The sequence below is a fragment of the Ptychodera flava genome, chromosome 2, assembly GCF_041260155.1.
Source record: "Ptychodera flava strain L36383 chromosome 2, AS_Pfla_20210202, whole genome shotgun sequence".
NCBI lineage: Eukaryota > Metazoa > Hemichordata > Enteropneusta > Ptychoderidae > Ptychodera > Ptychodera flava.
In genome coordinates, this window is record NC_091929.1 from 28,992,743 (window position 1) to 29,016,576 (window position 23,834).

Consider the following 23,834-nt stretch of genomic DNA (forward strand, 5'->3'; position numbering starts at 1 on the left):
TTTACTGCCGAGCTCTCCATGAGGGATCTGACCAATTCACTAAAAATTCTGTAAACTGTTCTGGCACATTTTACCGCCGAAAATGTTGGTGCTGTAAAATTCCAACAAACATTTATCACCACTTCAGATCAGCGGCAGAACAAGTTTAGTCAGTTGACGGGTTTTCTGAAATCCTACCTGCCATATTACTTTTTTTCTTCAAAAGCAGCTCCAAGATGTCTCCATAATTATCAAGAAAACGATGATCTCATATATGACTAATCGTTGGCTGCGTGAAGTACTTCTGTTAGACCTCTCTCCTCATGAAATATTACAGCAGAAGCATTCGCTTTCGTGCTTGGCGAACCGGAAGAATCTTGCAGCTGCAGTTCTTGTAGCCTCGAGTTTCGCGAGACTTCCAATTTGTTGCACTCTTTTCCCAAACGGAAAGGAAATAATGTTTTTTCATATACAAGATTCTTGTTCATATTCGTTAACACGGCGAAAAAAAATCAATTTTTCACTAAAGAGACTGGAAATTCGAAAATTATAGTCTAGAGTAATACTGTCACGAGAGTACAAACAATCAAACAACTTATTATGTATTCAAAATGTCGCGGTTCATGAGGTAAGCATGGCTGACTATGTTTCACAATTAATTTTATTTCAAGGCCTCCGCAGCACGATGATTGTCTTCCAAATATATAGTTAGCATTATAGCAATTCTAAACATCCAAGATTGGTTTTCTATTTATTGTTGAAAGCTACGATCGCTGCTATTGTTAATAGGTCATAAGGGGTTGCGTCGTCGGTATTGGCTATGATGTGTGTGGTTGTGTGTACGGTACTACTTGCTGCGAATCCGTAGCCTTTGCCACTCGGGTAGCTTGGTCATTGGAGTGGCTAGAGAACATGTCAAGGAGTGGCAGGGCTCGTTTTCGCAGCAACGGTACTGCTAGTATCAGCTACTAGTACATGTATTAGGTACGAAGGGCTCTCGGAGAGTCCAGCGTACCATAGTAAAACATGAGCAGAAGGCAACCGCCGTGTGACCAGAATGTACGCGAGTTTCTAAAATAGGTGTGACTAGTCACGATGACCTAGTCCTGCGAAGCCGCTTTGTCGTGTTTGTGTTATCGTGACAGGACAATGTGCTGTTGCACTTTCTTTTTCAATATCCGGAAAACGGACTGCTTCATTCATGCCGGTTCATTTGCAAACGCAAACGGAAACATTGCACTTGCTACTTTAATTAATTTGTTTTTACACACTATTGCTGAGGTTATTGATCATATATTTGATAACGAGGGCGTGTCGAAAGTGAACAATGGTGTAGGTAGCTGGCGACAGTGGCGAGTTCTGATAAAGATATTTTTGCCAAGTACATTGTACTTCCTTGTTTTGTTAATAATACATGACAGTGTGCTCACATATAGTTAACGTTATCTTGGCACAGTACCCATCAATTCAGCCCCAAAGCTTACATTTTTCTCCTGCAGCGTAAAACTTGATACACTTCACGTAATGGTAATAAGTACAATCACGGTAGAAAATCTGACATGCGTTTTATGAAGAGTGCACCATTTGTAAATCTGTAGCATTTATGATAGGATTTTATCAGTGCAATGGCAGTAACAATTAACACAATTAGTTTGAACCTTTGTGGGCGTATCTCAGTTATTTTGGACTGCAGTTAGATTCCTGCAAAGTGCCAATGATCATGATTTCATTTGAAGGGGGTTAAAAAATCTACACTTAGCTTTCGGGTAAATATAGTAGAACCTATTATGTCCTTAAAGTTCTCATTTTTTTATTGCAGAAATGTTGCAATCATTTTTCATAATAACAGAATTTTCAGTTTCCCCTGAAGTGGTAGAATACAAACTGAGAAAACAAAAGTTGTAAGAGGTAACACAAGGAAAGAGTTATTCCCACAGACTCACCTCAAGCCACCTTCCCCCCAAAAATGATGAAATTACTCAGGGTAAATAAAAAAAAACATTTCAAAGAAGTATACAATTTAGTGAACCAGTTTCTTTGAATTTTATGTTCGCAAAAAATGTCATTGTTATTGTTGTATCGCTAATGATCTTTCATTAAGATATTTGAGTGAATGTTGTTAAAAGTTTGTTACTTCATCTTTTTCCGTAGAACATGTATGGTATCCTGGATCAAATTTTTCCTGAAATCTGTTTTCAAGACATTTGTGCACGCTTATCAAAGTCACATAGCCCACACAGTAGTTTTCCTGCATGTCTACACGTTTTCTTATCAATTTCACTCAGTCAGTCTGACAGTACGTGACATAATTTCCACCTATCTATGATGACGTTATGGTGGAAGTAGTGAAGTATTATGGGGTTACCACTCTTCTACAAGTCACCTGCTTAGGTTCCATGGCCACACAAATAGTACCTGACATTAAGTAACCATGGATACGCCCCATCTCATCAAACCATTGTAGATAAGGTGTCCTAAAAATATAATCGTTTCCTTACATTTCGAAACCATGGATATGCCCTCAGATCATTGTAGATAAAGATGCCATTCTAAAAATATAATCTTTACCTTGCATTTGTTAGCCATGGATATACCCAGTCTCATCAAACCATTATAGATAAGATGTTTTTCTGAAAATATCATCAATTCCTTATATCTGGAAACCATTAATACGCCTTGTCTCATCAAACCATTGTAGATGATGTCATCGACTCTAAAAGTATAATCTTCATCTTACATTCAGTAACTATGGATATGCCCTGTCTCATTAAACCATTGTCATTCTAAAAATATAATCTTCAGCTTTAACCCTATTTTTGCATCGCCCAAACTCTTCATTATCTATAGTAAGTGTGGATACAGGGAATTTAAGTCAATAGGTTACAGTCCAAATCCTGTAGAATACACCTCAGTGACAGATATTCAGACTGTCAAATTGGTTTTTTTCCTTTTCTGATCTACCACTTTTGGGGGCTCATTTTAACCCTTTCACCCCCAGTTCCCTGTATACAGGTCCAACTTTACCATAGAAAACAATGGATTTGGGACAAACCATGGTGGTGAAAGGGTTAAAGCTCTTGGAGTAAGAACAATTTTCACCGTCTTATTTTTTTGAAAATCAAATAAATTATTTTTCCCCATAGAGTTAACACAGGGATTGCGACCATTTTGAATTACAAATATTGGTCAGTGCTCGGTAATTTGTTTCTCCAGCACCAAACTTTGCACAATTACACCTGACTTTTATTCTTGATTTTGAAAGAGAATGATTGTAAGTTTCTCGAGGAAAGTTTGAGCAAAGATGTAAATTTGATACTACTGTAATGTATCATTTCCTCCAAATATCACCCATGTTTACTGTCACTCCTTTTCCTCAGTTAAAAGCAGTATTGAACCAAAACCATACCATTTGGCTTGGTCTGTTCGAAAAGCTTTCGTGTATGAAAATCATGTTTACGGTATCTGTGATTTCAGGGGCCTTCAAATGTTCAACATATTGTGCTTCACTAGTTTTGACGAACTTGACCTGATGGTGAAATATGAACTTGGCAGGAAAAGGGTTAAAGATGTATACTCGCGTGGAAAATGCTGGAATGCCGAAGAAAAGGCACTCTTGCAAAATACTGGAACAACTGAATTATTCATGTGAACATGTTTTAACTTTCATCAATCATCAACGTACCCTAGATACAGTGTTTACATTGGTCGTAGGGGTCCCTGGCAACTCTTGAGCCGAGTTCTGATGACTGCCTCCCATTAATAAAACAAAGTGCCCCACAGTTTCACTGCTTAACTTAGAATAGACTATAGTGTACATGGCTGAACCAGATAAACTTGCTTACTTGCTTGGTTTTTATATAATTATAAGTTTAATTTAATTTAATTCAATTAATTTAATTTAATTTAATTAAGTTATTTATCAGTTTGTTTATCATTTATTTCATTTTTCAATTTGTATAACAGGTTCGGTTTTTGTGTATATTTTTGACTTGTTTATATTTTCAACAGGGTGTCCAATTATTTGTTCATAAGTTTAATATACGGTCCCAACTCAACAAATATATAAAGTATACTTTAATTATTACCATTGTCGGTAAAGTTTGCTCAAAACCTCTTATTTTTATTACTCAACAGCTCATAAATAAACCATTTACCACAAATGTAGAAATTTTTATTTCACACTTTGTGTAGTGTATTAAAATGAGGAAAAGTTCAAGGTCATATATATGCCAATCCTAAGAACTGTCATTCCCAGTGCCTGTATTATAGGGCTATTTTATTTTATCTAACACACACCGATTGTGATATTAATACCAGAGTTTGTGTTTTCAGTGCTGGGATATGATGTAGTTTCTGGCATGATCTGTTGGAGACCAGAGTGTGTGTTTCAGTGCCGGGACATGTAGTTCCTAGCATGATCTGGTGGGGACCAGCGTGTGTGTTTTCAGTGCTGGGACATGTAGTTCCTGGTGTGATCTATTGGGGGAAACCCTCATGAGCAACCCTAGATTCTAGAGCAGTGTGTCATTCAAGAGCATGTTTGAACATGTCTGGGGACCCTTTGTCTGTCGATAAAGAAAGCGTGACTATTACAACTGGTGCGTCCCGTTCTACAGTAACTAAAATGACACTGTATAATGTCTATGGTGAACAGCACACATGGGTTGTTGTCATAGTTATTTAAATGCAACACTCATCAGTATGTTGTGTGATTCATCATAAGGTTTGCTATTTTTGGTCTTTCATTCATGTTTTGCTCACAGGGATGTACCGTTTTCACAACTGCCAAACAGAATGTAGGTCACAGTCACAGTAAAATCAATATTCAATGAACCTGCAGTTTAAAACTGTCTCCTACAGCTGTCTCCTGATTTACCATACATGAGTCATCAATTCAGTGCCAGTCATATTACATGGAAACAATAAAGTGATTAGGAAACTTGAGTTTGTGGATATGTCTACGAATATTTTTGAACGCAAACAAAGTATTGAAGTTCCAGTACTCTGGCCTTGTGCATTTTTCACCTTGTCTGCTGTATTTGGAAGATATTGATTTTAGATTCTTTCATTGGGTGAAAAAAGAGCGTAGAAAGCTAGATGATAACTGCTTGGTATCTGGTGAGCTTTCACAGTATGCCCCAAATAACTGTTTTTGCTGACTCCCTGCGTCCTAAGTTTGAAGGAGGAAAGAGGAAGAGAAATGTGGCTCATGTACAGTGTACACAAGGTCAACGTCATTTGGAAGGGAGGTTTGATGAGATTTGTACCAGACTCACAATCAAAGGATGGTGAGTTCAGGACTCTGGTATGGTCAGTATAGAGCAGTCTCTTGTTCAGTATTGAGACTGGAACATACCAGGTAGTGTTGTGCCCTTGTCCAAGTCACTTTAGGCCTCATTGGCTTGTAAGTAGATGATGGATGCTCATCATGTATATGTGCTTTTTACAATCGAATGATGGAAAAAATTATTTCATTTATATCATTTGCAAAATTTTAAATCGGAAAGACACCAGTATGTCAGAATTCTGAGAATGACGTGGAGTAGTACACGGACAGGGAAGGTTACACTCAACAAGGTAGAGTGAGTGCATTCTTTGCCATAGTGCTCATAGAGCTACGAATGGCACAAAGGTCAACATTAAAGGAGGTCATAATCTGTTATAGGGTTAGTACGTATTATCGGAATATCGTCTCAATTTGTTCAGGGCATATAAATGGATCAAAGGTGCTGTCAGTTGTCGTTACTTTTGAATTGTTCTATCATTTGAGGAGTCCAGGTCACACTGGTTAATATCTTCAGCCATGCTCAAACAAATGTATATTTCTCATCTGCCGATAAGAAACTATAAGATAAGGGCTACTGCAGTTGCTGCTATACATTGAGCTTCTGTGAAGCTAGCCATCGTTACCTCAGATTTGGACGAAAACCACAAACTTGAATACAGCAGATGGCAGTACCAAACCACATCAGTGTACAATGCAGCAATTGACATTGACATTATTTGAGTGTCAATTAAGGTAGTGCACACCTCAAAAGTGAAAGACTTAAACTTTTGCTCAAACTTTCGTTAAGAAACATTTCAACCATTTTCTTTCAAAATCAAGAATAAAAATCGTGGGTCAATGCACAAATTTTGGAACTAGAGAAACAAATAACCCAAGATTTACCAATATTTGAAATTCAAAATGGCCGCCATCCCTGTTTTAACTCTGTCGAGAAAAACAAAATTTTTGAATTGCAAACAACTAAGCTGTGAAAAGTTTTCTCACACCTAGAACTTTAAAATAACCCCCCACAAGTGGTATATCAGAAGAGAATTGTGAAAGTTTGAGAGTCTGAGTGAATGTCCATCCCATTCTACCTTAAAGAATATTTTTGTTTTCTCGATGTCAAGAATAAAGAGAACTTAGTCCCTTTTAGAATAGTTGACCAAGTATTATAAAACCATTGATTATAAGGTGGTTGGAAAGGCTAGAGCGTCAGTTATAATTTCAACAAAACTATTAAAACATAAAAGTAGTCAACATTCTCTGTGGAATAAAAAAAACTAGACATTTGGGCACAAAGGCATTGCAGAGTTATAGCCTGTTAAAACTTCTGAAAAACTGACCAAATATGAAGAAGTTGGGGAGTCCTTAGTGTATTAACTATGGTAGAGGTCCCCTAGCTTTTAATAAAATGTTTGAAAAGGGAAAGTCATTATTTGCTGTTTTTCAGGAAAGTTTGACAAGGCGGTGCTGGCATTCAGAGAGTGAGTGACTGCTATTGTAAATGCATTTTTAGATTCTTTGAGTGTGAAAGAGGTGTCAAAAGTGAGATTAACCAAAAGACTGCTCTATGACTTCAAACGAGGGGTGCAAATATGGCTTGTTTTCAACATTTTTGACAGAATAACAGTTTTCCTACATAATTATATACCAATTTAATCCAACTTTGAAATGAGATATGGACATGGAATTTTTACAGCCTATTAACAAGGTTACAGATAAGATTTGTACGGCACAATTTTCCTGTATTTGAAGTACTTTTTGAAAAATCACATTTTGAAATTTGAAAGAATTTTTAATAATTTTTTGATATATAAACCCATGTAAAATCATAAAAACAAATTTTATTTACAAATCCTGCCGTACAAATCTTACAATAAATAGTGTCAACATATTTATTACTAATTTGGTAATATTAATACTATCCAATTATTATTAAATTCAAATATGTAAAAAAAATATGAAAAAATTAAATTTTAATATTTACTGGTGTCATATTTCAAAATCATGGCTTCAAATATACAATTTTTATATTCTTTGGAGAAAATATTAACTAAGGGAGTTATCCTGAAAATTGAACTACATATCTTGATTCTAACACTTGAAACTTGACATTAACTCTGAGAACAGAATTGGTGCAAAAATAGCCTTTCCAACCACCTTAATTTGGATTTCTTTTCATCGTTTTCTCTAATAGATGAAGTTCACTAATTTAAATCTTGGTGAAAATGTTCATAAATATTCTATTGTTTTACCGGCAAACTTTCTAGCCGCACTGATTGGTGAAGGCCAAAACTGGCTGTCGATAATCTACCTGAAGCTACAATTGGTTTCAATTTGTTGAGACAACTCTGTATGTGATACAGTTATATGCTTTTACAATTAAATGATTAGCTTTGGTATCACCACACATTCCAAAGTCACCGACTCATTGATTAGTTACGGTAAACCAGCATTGGACAACTCTGTCTGGACCAATAGCTGGACAGTTGATTGCACTTGATCTAAAATGTAGCTATTTTTAGTAACAATTACAGATAAAAGTTAGAAAATGTTTACTGAAGCTAAAACTTTCACACACACAGTTGTGGCGCCAAATTGAAACCCACTGTACAATGGCCGTTGTCAGGCCGTGGACATGGACAACAACTTCCTGCTACATCCACCAGTACTTGCCAAACTGTATTTACTCAGTTACACATGGTGACATAGAGGGTGACACACCGTAGACTCAGTGGAATGGAAGACAGCTTCACTGCCTATTCTCACACCTACTTTCAAACAGTGGAAATGTCCGACCACACAACTGTGGTACAGCAATAACAATGGACAGCATTGTTGAATCGCTGTGCATGAACGATTTTTTGTTGACTCAGTATTGTGAACTTAACAACCTTTGTTTCTTACCTCCCTTTTTTGGCCGATAAGTTATCTAAGGTGTCAGTTTCGCAGAAAACCGCTTCCGCGCTTATCATTGTTACTATAAATAGAACAGTGTTGTGATCATTTTGTTGAGGGGGCTCGTGAGTAAACAGGTGTGTTTTCTTTTATTACAGGTATCGCCTGTGGAGTCCAGGCAACCCACAGAATAGGGTGTTTTTCACCGACTTTTACATGGCGTTGATGTCACCCACGCAGCCCACGCCACCAAATCAAGTATGGTTCAAGTGCCCTGCAGAGTAAGTGTCCGAACAATGAACATCTACCACTTGCGGTTTTAGTCTACGATTATCAATAAATTTCTTTCTTTTGCTTGAAAGTTGGACAGATTTGAGAGTATCTGAGTGTTAGTCTGCAATTTTCAATAAATCGACATCTTTCTCTCAAAAAGTTTGACAGATTTGGTAATATCTGTGTGTGTCTGCAATTATCAATAAATTATATAAGTGTCTTTAACGTGCAAGTTTTGACAGAGCTCATGGCCTAAAAAGTTTGACTTTCAAAGATTAAAAACATCTGAAGCTGTATTTCATCACATTATTTAGTCTCCTGTCCAGGAATTTTATATGGCATTGCAGCCAATTTGCATACCAATCATAGTAATTGTTATGTTAATTAGGTGTATTGTTTTTCTTAAATTAAACATTAGTGGTGATGGTCACTGCCTGTTTATCCTTTTTTAGGTAGAATGCAGTCAGCTTGTTGTTATTTAAATATGTGCATGTTTTTATCAGGGAAGGGAAAGACTAAAATTCTTCCTCCTTGTATCGTACGGTTATTGTATAAAATTTTGAAAACATTATCCCACCACAATGAATGAGTTCATTTGTTATGGAAAGTGACTCAAGGATACTCACACATGTGCTGCAACAAGTGAAAATGTGTGGGTTATTTCTTATCAACATTATAGTTTTTTTCCATTTCATCATAATATCTGAAGAGAATCTAACATAACAGCTACCCCAGGCAATTTTCAGTGAAGTTTGCCATGTTAACCCTTTGAGTGCTGTAAATTTTTCCCGCCAAAAATTTTGTGGTAAATTTTACCAATTTTAATGAATTTTTATTTTTTTGGCAATTTTAGACCAAATGGACAGTACTTTTCAATGGCTACAGTTTGTGCTCAAAAAAATTTTGGAAGAAATCTAAAAAAAGTTGTCTGGGTTACATTTTATAAAGGGGGCAAAAATTGACTTTGGCGCTCAAAGGGTTGAAACTTCACAAAAACATCGTTGTGTACACGGCCATCTAAATGTGTATGAATATATGTATGCATATTTGTGTGTGTGTGTGTGTGTGTGTGTGTGTGTGTGTTGTGTGTGTGTGTGTATGTGTGTGTTTGTATGTATAGATAGAATTCACACCTTCAAACATTTCCGTGAATGTAAACAGTAGGCAACAAGAAACACTCATATCAGCTGTTATTGTCAATCTGAACTTCTAAGGCATGACACAAATTTAAGCAAACTTGTCTTAAATTAACAAATTTCCCATAAAAGGAAGTGTTTTCATTCCAGGGTAACACACACAGCGAAATTCCTTTCCCATTGTTATGTTCTCTAACAAAAGACCTAACATACATGTACACTGTGGTCAGGCTTTATTGTGTATTTTTTTTTGTTCTGTCAAATCAATGACAGCAATTGTAAACACTTTGTAATTTGCTCAAGAACAGTGTGTGAGTATTTTCGCAAATACGTACCATGAAAACAGACACTTTCAGGGACACTGGCAGTAAACTTTGATAGCACTTTTATTTTGGTCTTGAAAACAAAAAGTAAATTTTTATTCTGTTTTTCCTGAAGTATGTCGAAATAAAAGGTTTCAGAGTCTGAAAAAAATCATGTTTGAATAAGTACCTACATAGTGATCTGTACCTTGAAACACAATGCATTTTGTGTGATATTCAGTGACTGCATTAACCCTTTGACGGCCAAAGTCAAGTTTTTGTCGCCTTATTAAATGGTAGACCCTCAAGGGTCTATGATAAAATATAACGCAGACAATTTTTATCTACTCATCATTCAGACAGTTCTTTTCAAATTTATCCCAATTTTTTGAGAAAAAACTATCATCAAATAATACCCCTTGAGTCCAAAATTATCTAAACAATTAAAGAAAAATTCATGAAAGTTGGTAAAATGTTGCCCTAACATTTTGGTGGGAAAAATTATAGTGCTCAAAGGATGATTAAGGGCAGTTACTAGGCAATTGCTAGCAGGGTTGTTAGTTATTTTATTTGGGTTCCCCTGGTACATCAATGCAATAAGATAAGATAAGAGGATACCAGAATGCTACCGGGGTTCCCCTTGGTATACAGTGCAGTTAGATTATGACAGACATGTACACGGTGCCCACGTCATTTATCAGTGTTCTCCATCCTTTAGAACACACTGAATGTTATTGTCGTCAAATGATTTCTAGTCTTGAGTTTGGGCCCTTTCACACCATGACGATTTTACCATCCTATGCCGACGTATCAAAATTTCTCTAAACCACTGGCTTGCTGAACTTACAATGTATTTCAATTTTGGGCATATAAATAGCGTATTCATAATGTACTCATAGGTTAAAAATAAATTTTTGGTACACTACACAATTATCTTGATGAATTTAGACTTGTGAGTAACTTACAGGTAACGTGTGTTAACAATCGCATAACCTACCTACAACTTTATGGCCCGCGTGTGTGGAACGTATGAGCCATACGCTGGCATACGTCGAAAAGGTTTGTGCATGCACAAAACTTTTCGTCGACCTCGCCGCACTAAGACGTATACCAGTGTACTTCAGCGTGCTCGTAACGTTGTACAAAACTTACCCATGATGCATTCAACCTAGGCCCAGCGTATTCGCCAAATCTTTCAAACGTTGGCATACGCTGGCTAAATCGTCAAGGTGTGACAGAGCCTTAAAGTTCAGTTGTCAACAAGAGCATAGACCATAGACTGTAGGAGAGATTCTATGATTTGACTTGACATTGACCCAAATGTCAGGTTTTTCAAAATGAGTTTAGAGGAGGAAAGAGAAACTGTATTTTACAGAGTGGATAAGTATGCCTGAAAATTCATGTTAAGTTACAGACAATAGCTAAATCTACCACCAGAAAGGTCACATAGTCAATTGTTCCATCAAGGAAGGAAAAACTGCCAAAAAACTCTAGCACAGGGATGTAGAAAATAGCCAGCACGTGGCAAAAACAACTTGCTGTCAGCTGAAATTTGCCGGCTATGAAAATTTAGTTTTTTAGTAAAAAATCAGGACATTTTGCTCAAACTTTATTTGCACATACACTACTTGATATTGACTGCACTTGTTTATATTCACCATCTGAAACCAAAATTTATTACATCCCTGCTATATCTTTACTCTTTGTCTTGTATTAGAGATTCATTGTTATACTCGGCTATTGCCCCTGTTGCCACAAGGGGGCTAGGGATTTATAGTGATGTTTATATTTACTTTTCAATCTCAAAATTCTGTTTTATATCAATTGAACATCACTCAGCATGCTCATGGTGTGTCACTCTACACTGTGTAGCTGATAAAATTTTCATCCTGTCTCCCCGCAGAATGACGAAATTTGACATCAAAAATTATCTGCAGAAGATCTACAATGTGCAGTAGCCAGGGTCAACACACGGGTGGTGTTTGCCAAAGTCTGGAGGGACCACAAAACCGAAGAATTAAGCCAGAGCCAGACTACAAGATGGCTTATGTAACGCTGGTGAGTAACTCCTGTATTGCAAAAACAAGCAGTTTCTTTTTGCCAGACCCGGGCCAGACCCAGAGGCTATGTAGGAGAATGGGAAGTGGTCAAAGTGCACTGAAGTAGTACTGAATATATCCGTGTAATTAGAGCTTTGTCAACCTGTTAACACAGTCTAGGTTCCATGTGCTTGAAATTTGAGCTTGGAGTAGAAACGATAAAACTGGTGATGCATTTTGTGTTAGCTACTCAGTAATTGGTTGTTACATACATGTACAGTACATGCACCATAATTAGATGCCATGAAAAGGAACAACTTTCCACTGATAAATTTAAAGTAATGGCTGGTTATATTGTTTCATGACAAGCTCTTTGATGATAACAAAGGTCCTGTTGAGAGTTTATCAACCTTGGTGCTACATGGAACATTGCAGCTTCCGTTCTATCGGTACATCACTTTATTTTGAGAGAATGACATTCACAAGAACTTTCACAGTTTTCCACGTCCATTTCTTGCTGATTACACAAAGCTGTATTTCCATGTGTATCCTTCACAGCATTTTACAACAAAAACGGCCAATGTCAATTTTTGTTGCCTTCATAAAATGCACTCCGGTCAAATTTTTTTCAGATTTTTGCCAAAATTTTGATGAAAACTGTAACCATTGAAATGTGATGTCCGTTTGGTCTTAAATTATCAGAAAAATTACAGAAAAATTCACAAAAATTGGTAAAATGTTGCACTAAAATTTCGGCGGGAAAAATTACAGTACCGTAATCAAAGGGTTAAAGAATCTTTCAGTGGGGGAAGGTTTTAAGCTCAATGCAACAGACACTGATGACAGCCAATAACACCAATACTTTGCAATGTTTGGGTAGGGGCACTATTCTTAATCTAAACAAAAGTTATTTTTTTGTTGACCTTGAACATCAATCTGGAGAGCAGTCCTGTAGCGCTACACCTATTTTGAAGCGCTTTTCATGGTTAAACAATTCACACAGCCTGTTTGTCACTTGTTTTGGATTGTTCTCTTTTCGGAAGGATGTCGCTGATATTGTTTTTTCCCGAAGGATGTCAGCTATCGTATTACATATATCAGACACATAATTAACCTCATTCAGGAAAGTAAATTCTGAGCTCATGAGGAACTTCCTGCTTCTCTGTCGATATTTTCACCGATGATGCCTTTTTAGATGACAATACAGGCTGGTGAGAGAGTGGGGATAAATTTAGCTCTGGATCACTGACAAGCCGTGTTGTGTATAGTGTTTCCTATTTGAGGGCCCTATGTTAGCTAAACACACATGGCGTGAGTCACATTCATTGATGTACACATGTATTTGCACACACTTGATCTAAAGTTACAGAAATGGAGAGAATGGCCACGCTTGTTACTTTCTATCAGTCGCTAGCGATGGAGAAATTTTGATAATAAAGGAATTTCACATTTTACTTTCGACAACATTTTGTACGATGAAAAATGTGTATGTTGCGATTCGTCTACATGAAGTGTGTTAACAAGACAAAGTACAGCACTATCTGAGTGAACAATATGAGAAATTAATAGTGAACAATACATGACGCAACATTGTTGTTGATAAATGAAATTTAGTCTGCACTTATAGTCAGACGCCAACAGTGGTGTAGTTGGGTACATACATGGGTGTCTGCTTTTAAAAGATTCTTAACACGTGGCTTCTGATGTTTTTCCAGTGTTTTTTCTTATGTCTGTAAAGTTTCTTGTTTTACTCAAAATATTGCTTGTTTAACACTTGTTTGTTCTTTGTTGTACCATTAAACTGTTGGTTCTTTAACTACATATGACCGACCTAACACAGGAGGTCCTGTCCTACTCTCGTGCTTGGCTGAGCCAAATCATGTTATGTTTTGAATACGTTCCACCTGTTGCATAGAAATGCAGGGCTGCAGCAGACGCACTTGGCATTTTGATCAAGTTCACTGTGACTGATTCCAGTATCAATTGCCAGAGCTCACTCTCAACTAAGAAAATTGCCAGCTATCTCTTCGGCCAATCATCAAAAATTACCACAAGTTTAACAATGCTCGCTACCTAAAGTAGCTTTTGTCCGGCACCGAGGGGGTAAACAACAAGACATTGCAATGCATTGTGGGTACAAAGTTGACTGCTCACCACAGCAAAAGTTGTGATAGCGGTCTTATAAATACTTTGAACACTATTACAATTGCTGTCACGGTAGAAAGTTCTTTTTGTCGATACGTAGCTGAATATGCATCTTTTCAACTTTTTAAATATTTCTGGTATGAATTCCTGTATAACCTAAAACTGTACTTTGACTTCTGTAATCTTAAGCATTTCACCTGTAGAAATCGGCCATGTTGAAAATATGTCGACCGCTTAGATTTTTATGACTCACTCAGGCGACAAGAATTGGGAGTCAATTCAACAAAAATTGGAAAAAATTAGCTCAGTCCAAAGTGAAGAGAGATATACCGTAAGAATAAACATTATGCTGATGACAAACTGCTTACGTTATTGTACACATGAAATTCAATTATCAACTGTACATTATCATTCATCACATTATCATATACATTATCAACAAAATATTTTACTTGATGAATTTTTGGTTTGCGTGGGAGTGGACTTTTGCAAGGAAAAGTGTTTTACTTTGGCGGGAAACTGTTATTAACACCTTGTCTCAACTAATGTTAAATAAGCAGTAATACAGTTTTATCAGTGGTAATGTTGAAGATATCAGTAAGGACTGTCCAACAGTTTGATAGCCAAATTTGCTGTGTTTTAGTGATTTTAATTTTCGGTCATAATTGGAGAGGGGGGGGGGGGGCGCACTTGTGATCGGATGGTAGCCCTGACAAGCCTGTTGATATGTATGACATCAAGACAGACAAGACTGAAACCTAATAATCTTTTGAGCACCAAAGTCAATTTTTGCAACCTTTATGAACATACTCAGGTGGATTTTTTCAGATCTTTGCCAAATTTTGATAAAAAATTGTAGGCGATGAAATATTATGTTCATTTGGTCCAAAATCATCAAACAAATTACAGAAAAATTCTTATAAATATTGGTAAAATGTAGCACAAAATTTTGGCGGAAAAATTACAGCACTCAGAGGTTTTTAATTTTACAGAAAAAATGGTATGGAATAAAGAGACATATAGTGTTCCGAAATTTGGTTTTCAATGATAAATATGAAATATTTGCATCCAGACATTGATAAGCTTAAGGAACAATTGCTTTTTATCAGTAAATATACACAGATTGGTTATCAATTATATCGTGTGTTTTCTTGAGTAAAATATCCAAATGTGCCTGTTACGTATCTTGAATGTACAGTGAGACTGATAATTTGTGGTGACCTTTTAACAGACCGGCAATGTCTATCTGATTCGTGTCAGTTATGGCTAGGTTAAAGTTGACATGTCCGCCGACCAGACGTACTTTATAACTGCTAAATATTTGTACAGTGATGTCACAAAATGTAACACCAGACAATGTGCAGATGACCTTCCGCAAGAATTGAACAATGGAATATTTCATATGTGGCTAAAGTGATATCATAGCAATCGTGTAAATTTGCATGCACTGCCAAACAAAATTATGTGAGTCTTGGTACTTCCTTTCAGAATTTAACCCTTGAGTGCTATTATTTTTTCAAGCCAAAATTTTCGTGAAATATTTTACCAATTTTATGAAACTTTTTGAATTTTTTGATAATTCTGGACCAAACGGACATCAGATTTTATTGGTTACAGTTTTCTATCTAAATTTTGGCCAAAATCTCAAAGAAAATTGACTGGGGTATATTTTATAAAGGTGGCAAACATGGACTTTGGTACTCAAAGGGTTAAATACAAAACTCTAAGGCATGGAACAGCTAACCCATTGTTTTCCACTATCTGTTTGCATGTATATCTAGGTTAAAACGTTTAAAATCCAGTGAGTATATGTTGTTCAAACTACAAAGGTGTTTGTGCTACAGCAACGTAATCTCTCCACTGAAGAAGTGAATACATTTTAAGGGGGAATCTGTACTGCTGTAATGGTAGATTTCACGAGAGGGTAGAGGAGTGGTCAAAAAGAGCAAGAAAAATCTACATCATTTAATTTCCCTGGCCACTTCAAATACTTAGATGTCATCCAGGAACACACTTTAAACAGGCGCATGGGCTGTGACATATTAAATTTACAGAGAGAGAGAGAGAATAGTTAAAAATGTCCATAGCACTGTAAACAATTCAATATGGATAATATGCAATTACACTTTTAACAGATAAACAAATCTGAGAAGTTGCTATTGGCAACAGTTACACTCCAAATTACGTTCATATACAGGCCATGTTTATTTCAAGCTTTATTTCAAAACATTCGATGTGCATTTAGGATTCAGAGGAGAGACTGCATTTATCTGTACAAACAGAATAAACATTGGTATTAAAGTTACTGTAAGAGAGTCGTAAATTTCCTCTGTCATCATACCAAACGATTATGAGTTAAATGAAAGGAAATCGAACGGTATATTTCTATCTCTGACAGACTTTTAACGTGATAACTTTCAATGAAAGGAAATCGAAAGGGATATTTCTGGCTCTGACAGACCCTTAACAACTTGGCATTTAGACAACAATGACAATGTTGACACATTTTGTTGTTGTCAAAACATTTCATCCGGTAATTAGGAGTATACTGTCTGGCAGATGTTGGTTGATAAAAGTGAAAACATATCATTACCAAAACATCCCCATTGTTTCCAAAACAGTCTCTTCAACTTTGATTATCGCTATTTCAACAACAAAAAAACTCTCGTAAACTTTGATGATCAGTTTCAGAACGTACATAATCAATATTTGAATCATACAACATTTATCAAAACATCATGAACTAGCAGGAAATTACTTCAGTATACATGTTGTTTAGGGTTTGATATAAGTGAAAAACAAAATCTTGCCACGTGATAAAGTGGAATTTGAACTTGGAACAGAAATGTTATTGCATAATTATAAGCATGCAACGGTGATAGATCTGTAAGGGTGATGCATTTTGTCGTAACTACATGTGGTGATTAGTTGTGAAATATTGATTGCTTTTGTTTGATATGTCTAACAAAAACAAAGAAATTAATAGCCCTAAATTGAAAATCAATAGCGACAAGGCTAAAGGTTGTATTTGTTTCTGCAGAATAAAGTGTGTCATGTTTTACCATAACTCAAAATAACTTGCCAACAGTTGTGTATGACAATTCTATCAGTTATTGCCAGCTATTTGTTGATTTACTTGTCAAATCTCTGCATAATTTTTTGGAAAAAATATAGATCACATTTGTTTATAGTTTATGACACGTGTACTATTACATGCCATAGGGTGTCAGAAAGTGTTCGAAGAAAGTCCTCATTGCTACCAAAAATATACAAGTCTATTGTCTTCCTATGAAAATGCGAGAAATAAGTCTTTTGTTGCCAAATGTTACGCGAGGTGATACCAACTTTAAGCATGAAGGGGTTATACAATGTTTTTGTGGAACAAATTCCGCAGCAAGACCAGTAGACATAGTCCATAACCGTACACATATATTTATGCATGGCAGGGAGTCAGAAATCATTAACCCTTTGAGTGCCAAAGTCTATTTTTGTCCCCTTTATAAAATAAACCCCAGTCAATTTTTCTCAGATTTTTGCCAAAATTTTGAGAAAAAAGTGTAGCCAATGAAATGTGATGTCCATTTGGTCCAAAATTATGAAAAAAATACAGAAAAATTCATAAAAATTGGTAAAATTTTGCACTAAAATTTTGGCGGGAGAAAATTACAGCACTCAAAGGGTTAAGAAAGTTAAATACTTATAATTTCTACTGGCTGGTGAAAATATTCATGTACATATAACACTCAAGACAATTCAAATGAAAAGAGGAAGTAGTGAAGTGCGTGTGACAAGGTAGGACATGCCACCAGGAAGTAGAGAAGTGACAATTGTGTCCTTAAATGAACTCTGTGTAGGCTATAGAAGAATGGTTATTCAGAAATGACTTGTACACTCAGGGGGGAGTCTGTCATTGTTGAAGGAAAGTGGAATGCCAGCCAATTAGATTTATTCACCGATGGTGTCTCATAGCCTCAGACCTGATATTTCAGAGAAACAGCAGCGAAGCCTATCCGTCAAGAAAGTGATCTTACCTCCCGTATGAGAAGTATTGAAAAAGATAGCCATATTGTCAACCCTTTCATTGGTAAGTCCCTATTGTTTTCAATAGGGTGTTTGGACCAACACATTGGGAAAAGGGGGGGGGAGGTTGATGAAATCAGCTCTTTGTGAGTACTAGTACCAGTTAATTCTTGAGTCAGTACTATACGACATACATAGACTGGTATCTGTGTTATTATTTGCTAGATAAGCCTTGGGACTGTCAGCTGTTATAAAGTCCTTTCCTAAAATTTTCCTAATCTTTGAGTGAACGTGAAGTAATACTTTTATTCTGTCCAATAGAACTTAAGTGGTATTGAAACGAGATGAACAGTGATTGTGCAAATTTTGCAAAGTTGGTGATTTTCACTTCCTCGTTGAACTTACGCAGCCTTGACGTCATATAAATATTTTCATCCGTTTTTCAATGAAAAAAAAACAACGTTTTCTTCCTCTCAATAAAGTGTTTGCCCGCCAACACAACTCATTATGTTCTATACATAATTATGTATGCGCAGATGAATGCTTAGTCAAGGTTAAAATCAAGCGTGTAACAGTAATTTTGGACATGATATTTGACAAGTTGAACACTAAGCATTTGAACATGACACCAGGCATTTGAACTTGATGTTTGGGAGAGGAGAATAAGAAACTCTTTATGAATTGAAAAAGTACATCAACGTTTATGGCTATGGTACATTGTAGCTGTACAAGTGCTTTCTGCAGCATATCAACGTAATATTAGCAAGTAAGAAAGTGTCACGTTAGAATTATTTCTACAACTCGATAATGCATGTGATGTTGTATACAATCATGTGATAGTAACATCGTCTGCAAAATAACCTGTGAAATCATGCGTACCTGAGCATGACTTGTCACATCTCATTTCAAAGAAATCTGTGAACAGACGGATTCTATGACTCAGAGAGTAGCACCATCGTAGAAAACTATGAACAATTCATGTGCGCCTCACTGGGGCGACGGTAACCCTGAAAATTACTGCTGAAAATATCAAAGTCATTTGTGTAGATTCCTTTCAGGAAGCAGGTGTTGGTCTACGTGTATCAAATTAGACATTCAGTTATGTAATGCTTTCATTTCTTCAGAAACAATTTTTCATCAATTTTTCAACAAAAACGTAAAAATGTATTTAAACATCCTTCTGAATTTTTTTGATTGAGACAGTCAAGCTATATTATTTTTAATAACAGTTTAAAAGGTTTTTTTTAAATGAATAGTACAGTGCCAACACAATACAAGGTAACTTGAAGGACTGTATTTGTATATTTGTGTATCAGGATGTAGCCCCTTTTGTAGAATCTTTCTCTCAAGTTTACTTGAAATTCCTGTTTGTCCCACTCATTGTTATAAAGTGAAACCACCATACAAGAGATTCTCTGTAAATACCTTGTTGTGTATATGATCACATGATCTGCTATTGCCCTCCCAGGAAGTGACATCACAGTATAAACTAGCACAAAGTTTCTCAGAACCAGGTGTGTTAGGGGAAAATCAAGGTCAATACCGGTACCTGTCAGTGATGTAACTTCATTCCATCAAAATTACAACTGTTTTGTCAGATAATGAAGGAAGAGATATCATTTGTGAGGTGGAAAACGTGTTATTATTATAATTTCCTTTTACAATTAACCCATTCATGTATACTCATAAATATGTTTCAACATACATTTATCGTCTATGTTTATTGACTACACTTCTCTGTGTTAATTGTCCAGCTATACACTAGTACACATACTTCATACACGTGGGAGTGGACCAGACTGGCCACGTACTTGCAGGAATTCTCACCATAGCAACACACAATTTTACAAGGTCCTTTAATCCAATGATTTCCGAATAATGACTTGGGGGTAACAATTGGGGAATTCCCCTGTTGGTTAAAAGTTGACCTTATCTACACCGATGTGTTCGTATCAGTGATACAATGGTCTCCATGTATTTGTTGAGCAACGTGTGAATAATTAATATGTAATTGCTTTTTGACGTCAAGGTGTTCATAATTTTTAATAGGTGGGCATGTTGTCGTTGAAATGAGGGCGGGGAAGTTTGGTGGACCCGTCATACATGTAGCTGTATCCTTCTTCGTGCATGAGAAATGTTTTGTAGGGAAACAACTGGCCTAAATTACAGAATAGTCAGGTGACCGGCCTGTGTCTGGGTAGAAATGAACACGTTGGAGAGATTAATGAGCTCTTAATAATTTGTAGGTATCTCAAGAACACTTGTTCACCGCAAACCACATTCTTAAAGATTGTGGCGTTCCTAGAAACGCTCATAGCAATGTCAAAACTTACCAAAATTTGATAATTGATCACATTACTGTGAAAATAAACCAAGGATTGAGAAGGCATCTAAGGACACAAAATGACCGCTAGTATCTAATTACATAAAATGAAAGGATAATGCAAATAATGTTCTAGTTTGATATTTGAGATTATCTGTCACAAAGTTACAGACCCACTTTAAGTTTTCTCACAGGGAAGGTACATCGCGACATAGGGCAGCTATGTCCCGCATACTTGTGCTGAGTCACCATCGGCAGCAATGTAATCATTTGGAGAGCGCCCTCACTCATTGGAAAGTGGCTACAAAACTGTATCCCACGCAATCAGCAAATCAAGCCCTTCTTTTGTGATCTCCGATATTTCTTTTGTCTTTCTGGTATCCAGAATCCTACCAAGTCTTCAAAAATGCAGCAAAATTATGTGCATTTTAGATTCGATCATTTCCTTGTGAAGTCTCCTCGTCTACCTCTTCCTAAAATCTATGGCATACAATGCACAAATACCTTGGCCACCCCTAACATACTGTATCCGTACATTCCACAATTTCCCATCACTATGAATGAGCTAGCTTGATTAACATGTATATCACCAGAACAACCAACCATATTCATTGAATTCTCTACTGATACCACTGTCCCTGACTTCAAAACAACATAATTGCATAGTCCACCAACTCTCCGAGTGATGCAAGTTATCCCACCAAAATGTTTGTGCGACAGTTTGCCAATTTTCCAAAAAAATTTCTACCACCGTTTCGATAATTTTGGACTAAATTGACATAACTTTTCGTTGGCTACAGTGTTGTAGCAAATGTTCTGGAATCTGAAAAGAAACTCGCTTGGCATTCTCTGCATGATTTTTATACAGGCTGCAAAAACTGACTTTGGTTCTCAAAGGCATAATTTCAACATGATATGAATCTATTGTTTCAATTCAAACTTTTATCAAGTTAATCAAGTCGTTTTTCTGATAAAGCTGAAAAAAACCTGTGCTTTTGAAAGCTAACGTCACAAGTTGCCTGCAGAGCTGGTTCAATGTCAATGAATGACTACAATAGTATGTCTCTAGAGGGCGCTATTCTAAAATGACAGCACCTACTGTTCTGACAAGCCCAGTGTATAACCCCACATCCTGAAATGACTAACCTTTTTGCCTGATCTCTGCCACTTCCACAGGGCGAGGGCATGACATTCGAGTTTCCAGATATCTATCCTGAGGAGAAGAAGGATCAGGAGAAGGACATGATTGAAAATTTGAAAAAGGAACAGAAGAAAAAAGACGCATCGTGGGCGCGGGAAGGTGGACTTCCAGGCTGGTTCAGTCTTGACAAATGTACTGACTCTGTATTCTCAGAGTTTTTTTCCACAAATGCAAAGACTTTCTATCATATTTTGTCTAGACTCAGACTTGTGTTTCACCACAGTTTGAAAACTGCTTTTTTATGTGTGTAGGTATTTTATAAAGGACTGACTAGAAATACTTGATGTTGTGCAAAAAATGATAGCTTATGAAAGGTGCCTATATGAAACTGTTTATTGACCTGAAAGAATACATTCTTTCTTATGTAGTATCACTTGGAAAACTTGAAAAAAATAAAGACCAGACTTTCATATTATCTTGAAATGATTACAGAAAGAAGCTTTCATATACTGGTGATACAGTAATGGCAGTTCTTTCACAGTGCAGACTGCAGTCATAGATTGAGTTGGCCTATACAGGTTTCATTAGCTTTAAGCCACTGTTTAAGTGATGATGTTCTGCTTGTGAAATATTTTGCCCACTTCTACTGCCAAAATCATGGTGAAATGCCCAGTGCTTAATTGTTATACACAGTCTGTACGACATTCGTGTGATGACCACAGTTTTTTAGGCCAGACTAGAATTTATTTGTCAACAGTAACACTGCATATTGTATTGTACACACCTCACTGTCAATGTCCCTGGGCCAATGCTTTGTACAATTCAGTGTACTTTATGGAGGAGAGGAAAATGTTTTTATTTTCCCGAAGAAAAGTTTACAGTGAAAATATCATCCAGAGTTGGAGCAATTGCCCGTTCAAAGCCAGACAGAGTGGACAAAATTGTCTGCTATGTACTATTTGCACACACCAGTTATGGAGGGTCTTTATTTGACTGTCCACATCAAAAATCCATGTCTAGTTCATGTATATCCCCTGCAGCTGGGATTTGTTTGACAAGCTGCCTCTTCCTTTTAGTTACTGCTGTGTACATGTGAGAGTGATGTCATCATGAAGTGCAGGCATTATTAAAGAGAAGTTTTTGTAGATTTCAAGAAATGGGTTTCAGTGTAAATAAAATTGAATTTGAACGAAAAAATCCTTGTCATAGTTGATTTTCAACCCCCCCCCCCCCCCAATTTGAATGTGTATGGTCAACCCCTGTAACAAAGAACAATAGGATGATTTCACTTCATAGTAGTGCGAGGGGTTTGGGATGATAAAGGAGAGGGATCTCAATTCCCAGGTAGCTATCGTTCTATTGGTCAATGCAGATCACCTGATGTGGAGGGACAAACCATTCGCACTTCCAAAACCTTGGTGGAAAGTGTAGCAGCCAGATTTCTATACAAGAATGTGAAAATGTTGGAGGAGAAAGTTGCTTTCTATGTCTTAAAAATCATAACTTGAAATGTCAAAAATATGGGGAGGTTTTGATGAGCTCTGTCAAAGGGTCAGTTTTTCTAATGTAAATGTTACATCTCCAAATTTTGACTTGGTAATCGGAGACTGTTCCTCATATTTTCTGTGAAGGATTGGTACGTTTTGAGTCCATGTGTTAAATTCTTGTAGGTAGAATTCTACATGCTGTGCATTTTTACCTATTTTAAATATGTAATTTTTTTATCTACTATAGACTATAGTCTATAGAAGCTATTGGGATGGTCATCCGTCCGGCGTCAGTCTGTATGTATGTATGTATGTATGTATGTATGTTTGTATGTATGTCCGTTTGTGAGGCGTCCGTCCACTCAAATATCTTGAGAACCGCAGTACTAACTGATTTGATATTTGTTGCGTAGATGAAAAATATGATTTTGAGAAACTGTTTTTTTTAATTTTTTGATATTGTTGAAAATAGGCAAATTAATGCCAAAAAAGGTGTTTTTGATAAAAAATCTTCTTCTTCATAACCGCTGGTCAGACAGCTTTGTTTTTTGGTATACAGGTCCCTAGGGGTAACCCAACTTAGATTTGTTCAAATTGTGATGAAATATGCAAATGTGTATTTTTAAGGAATTTTTTGTCATTTTTGGTCAAAATTTGACTTACATTGTATGTAATTCTTGTACTGTATAAACCCTATCAATTCACCCAGAAAAAAATAATTAATATGATTTTAAATAATTGAATTAATTAGGAAATCATCAAAGCCAAAATAATTTTAGTGTAGAAAAGGCAACTTTCCTGAATCCCAACTTTGACATATTC

General features: G+C 36.4%; 1 protein-coding gene across 1 annotated transcript; it reads left to right on the forward strand.

Moving 5' to 3' along the window:
• Positions 1 to 584: 584 nt before the first annotated feature.
• On the forward strand, positions 585 to 22,722 carry LOC139118589 (large ribosomal subunit protein uL23m-like). Its single transcript, XM_070681994.1, is given in 6 exon segments — positions 585 to 607; positions 8,305 to 8,427; positions 11,761 to 11,807; positions 11,810 to 11,860; positions 11,863 to 11,915; positions 21,561 to 22,722. Coding segments are annotated over 6 exon segments (567 nt in total). The 5' UTR covers positions 585 to 590; the 3' UTR covers positions 21,837 to 22,722.
• The last annotated feature ends 1,112 nt before the right edge of the window (positions 22,723 to 23,834 follow it).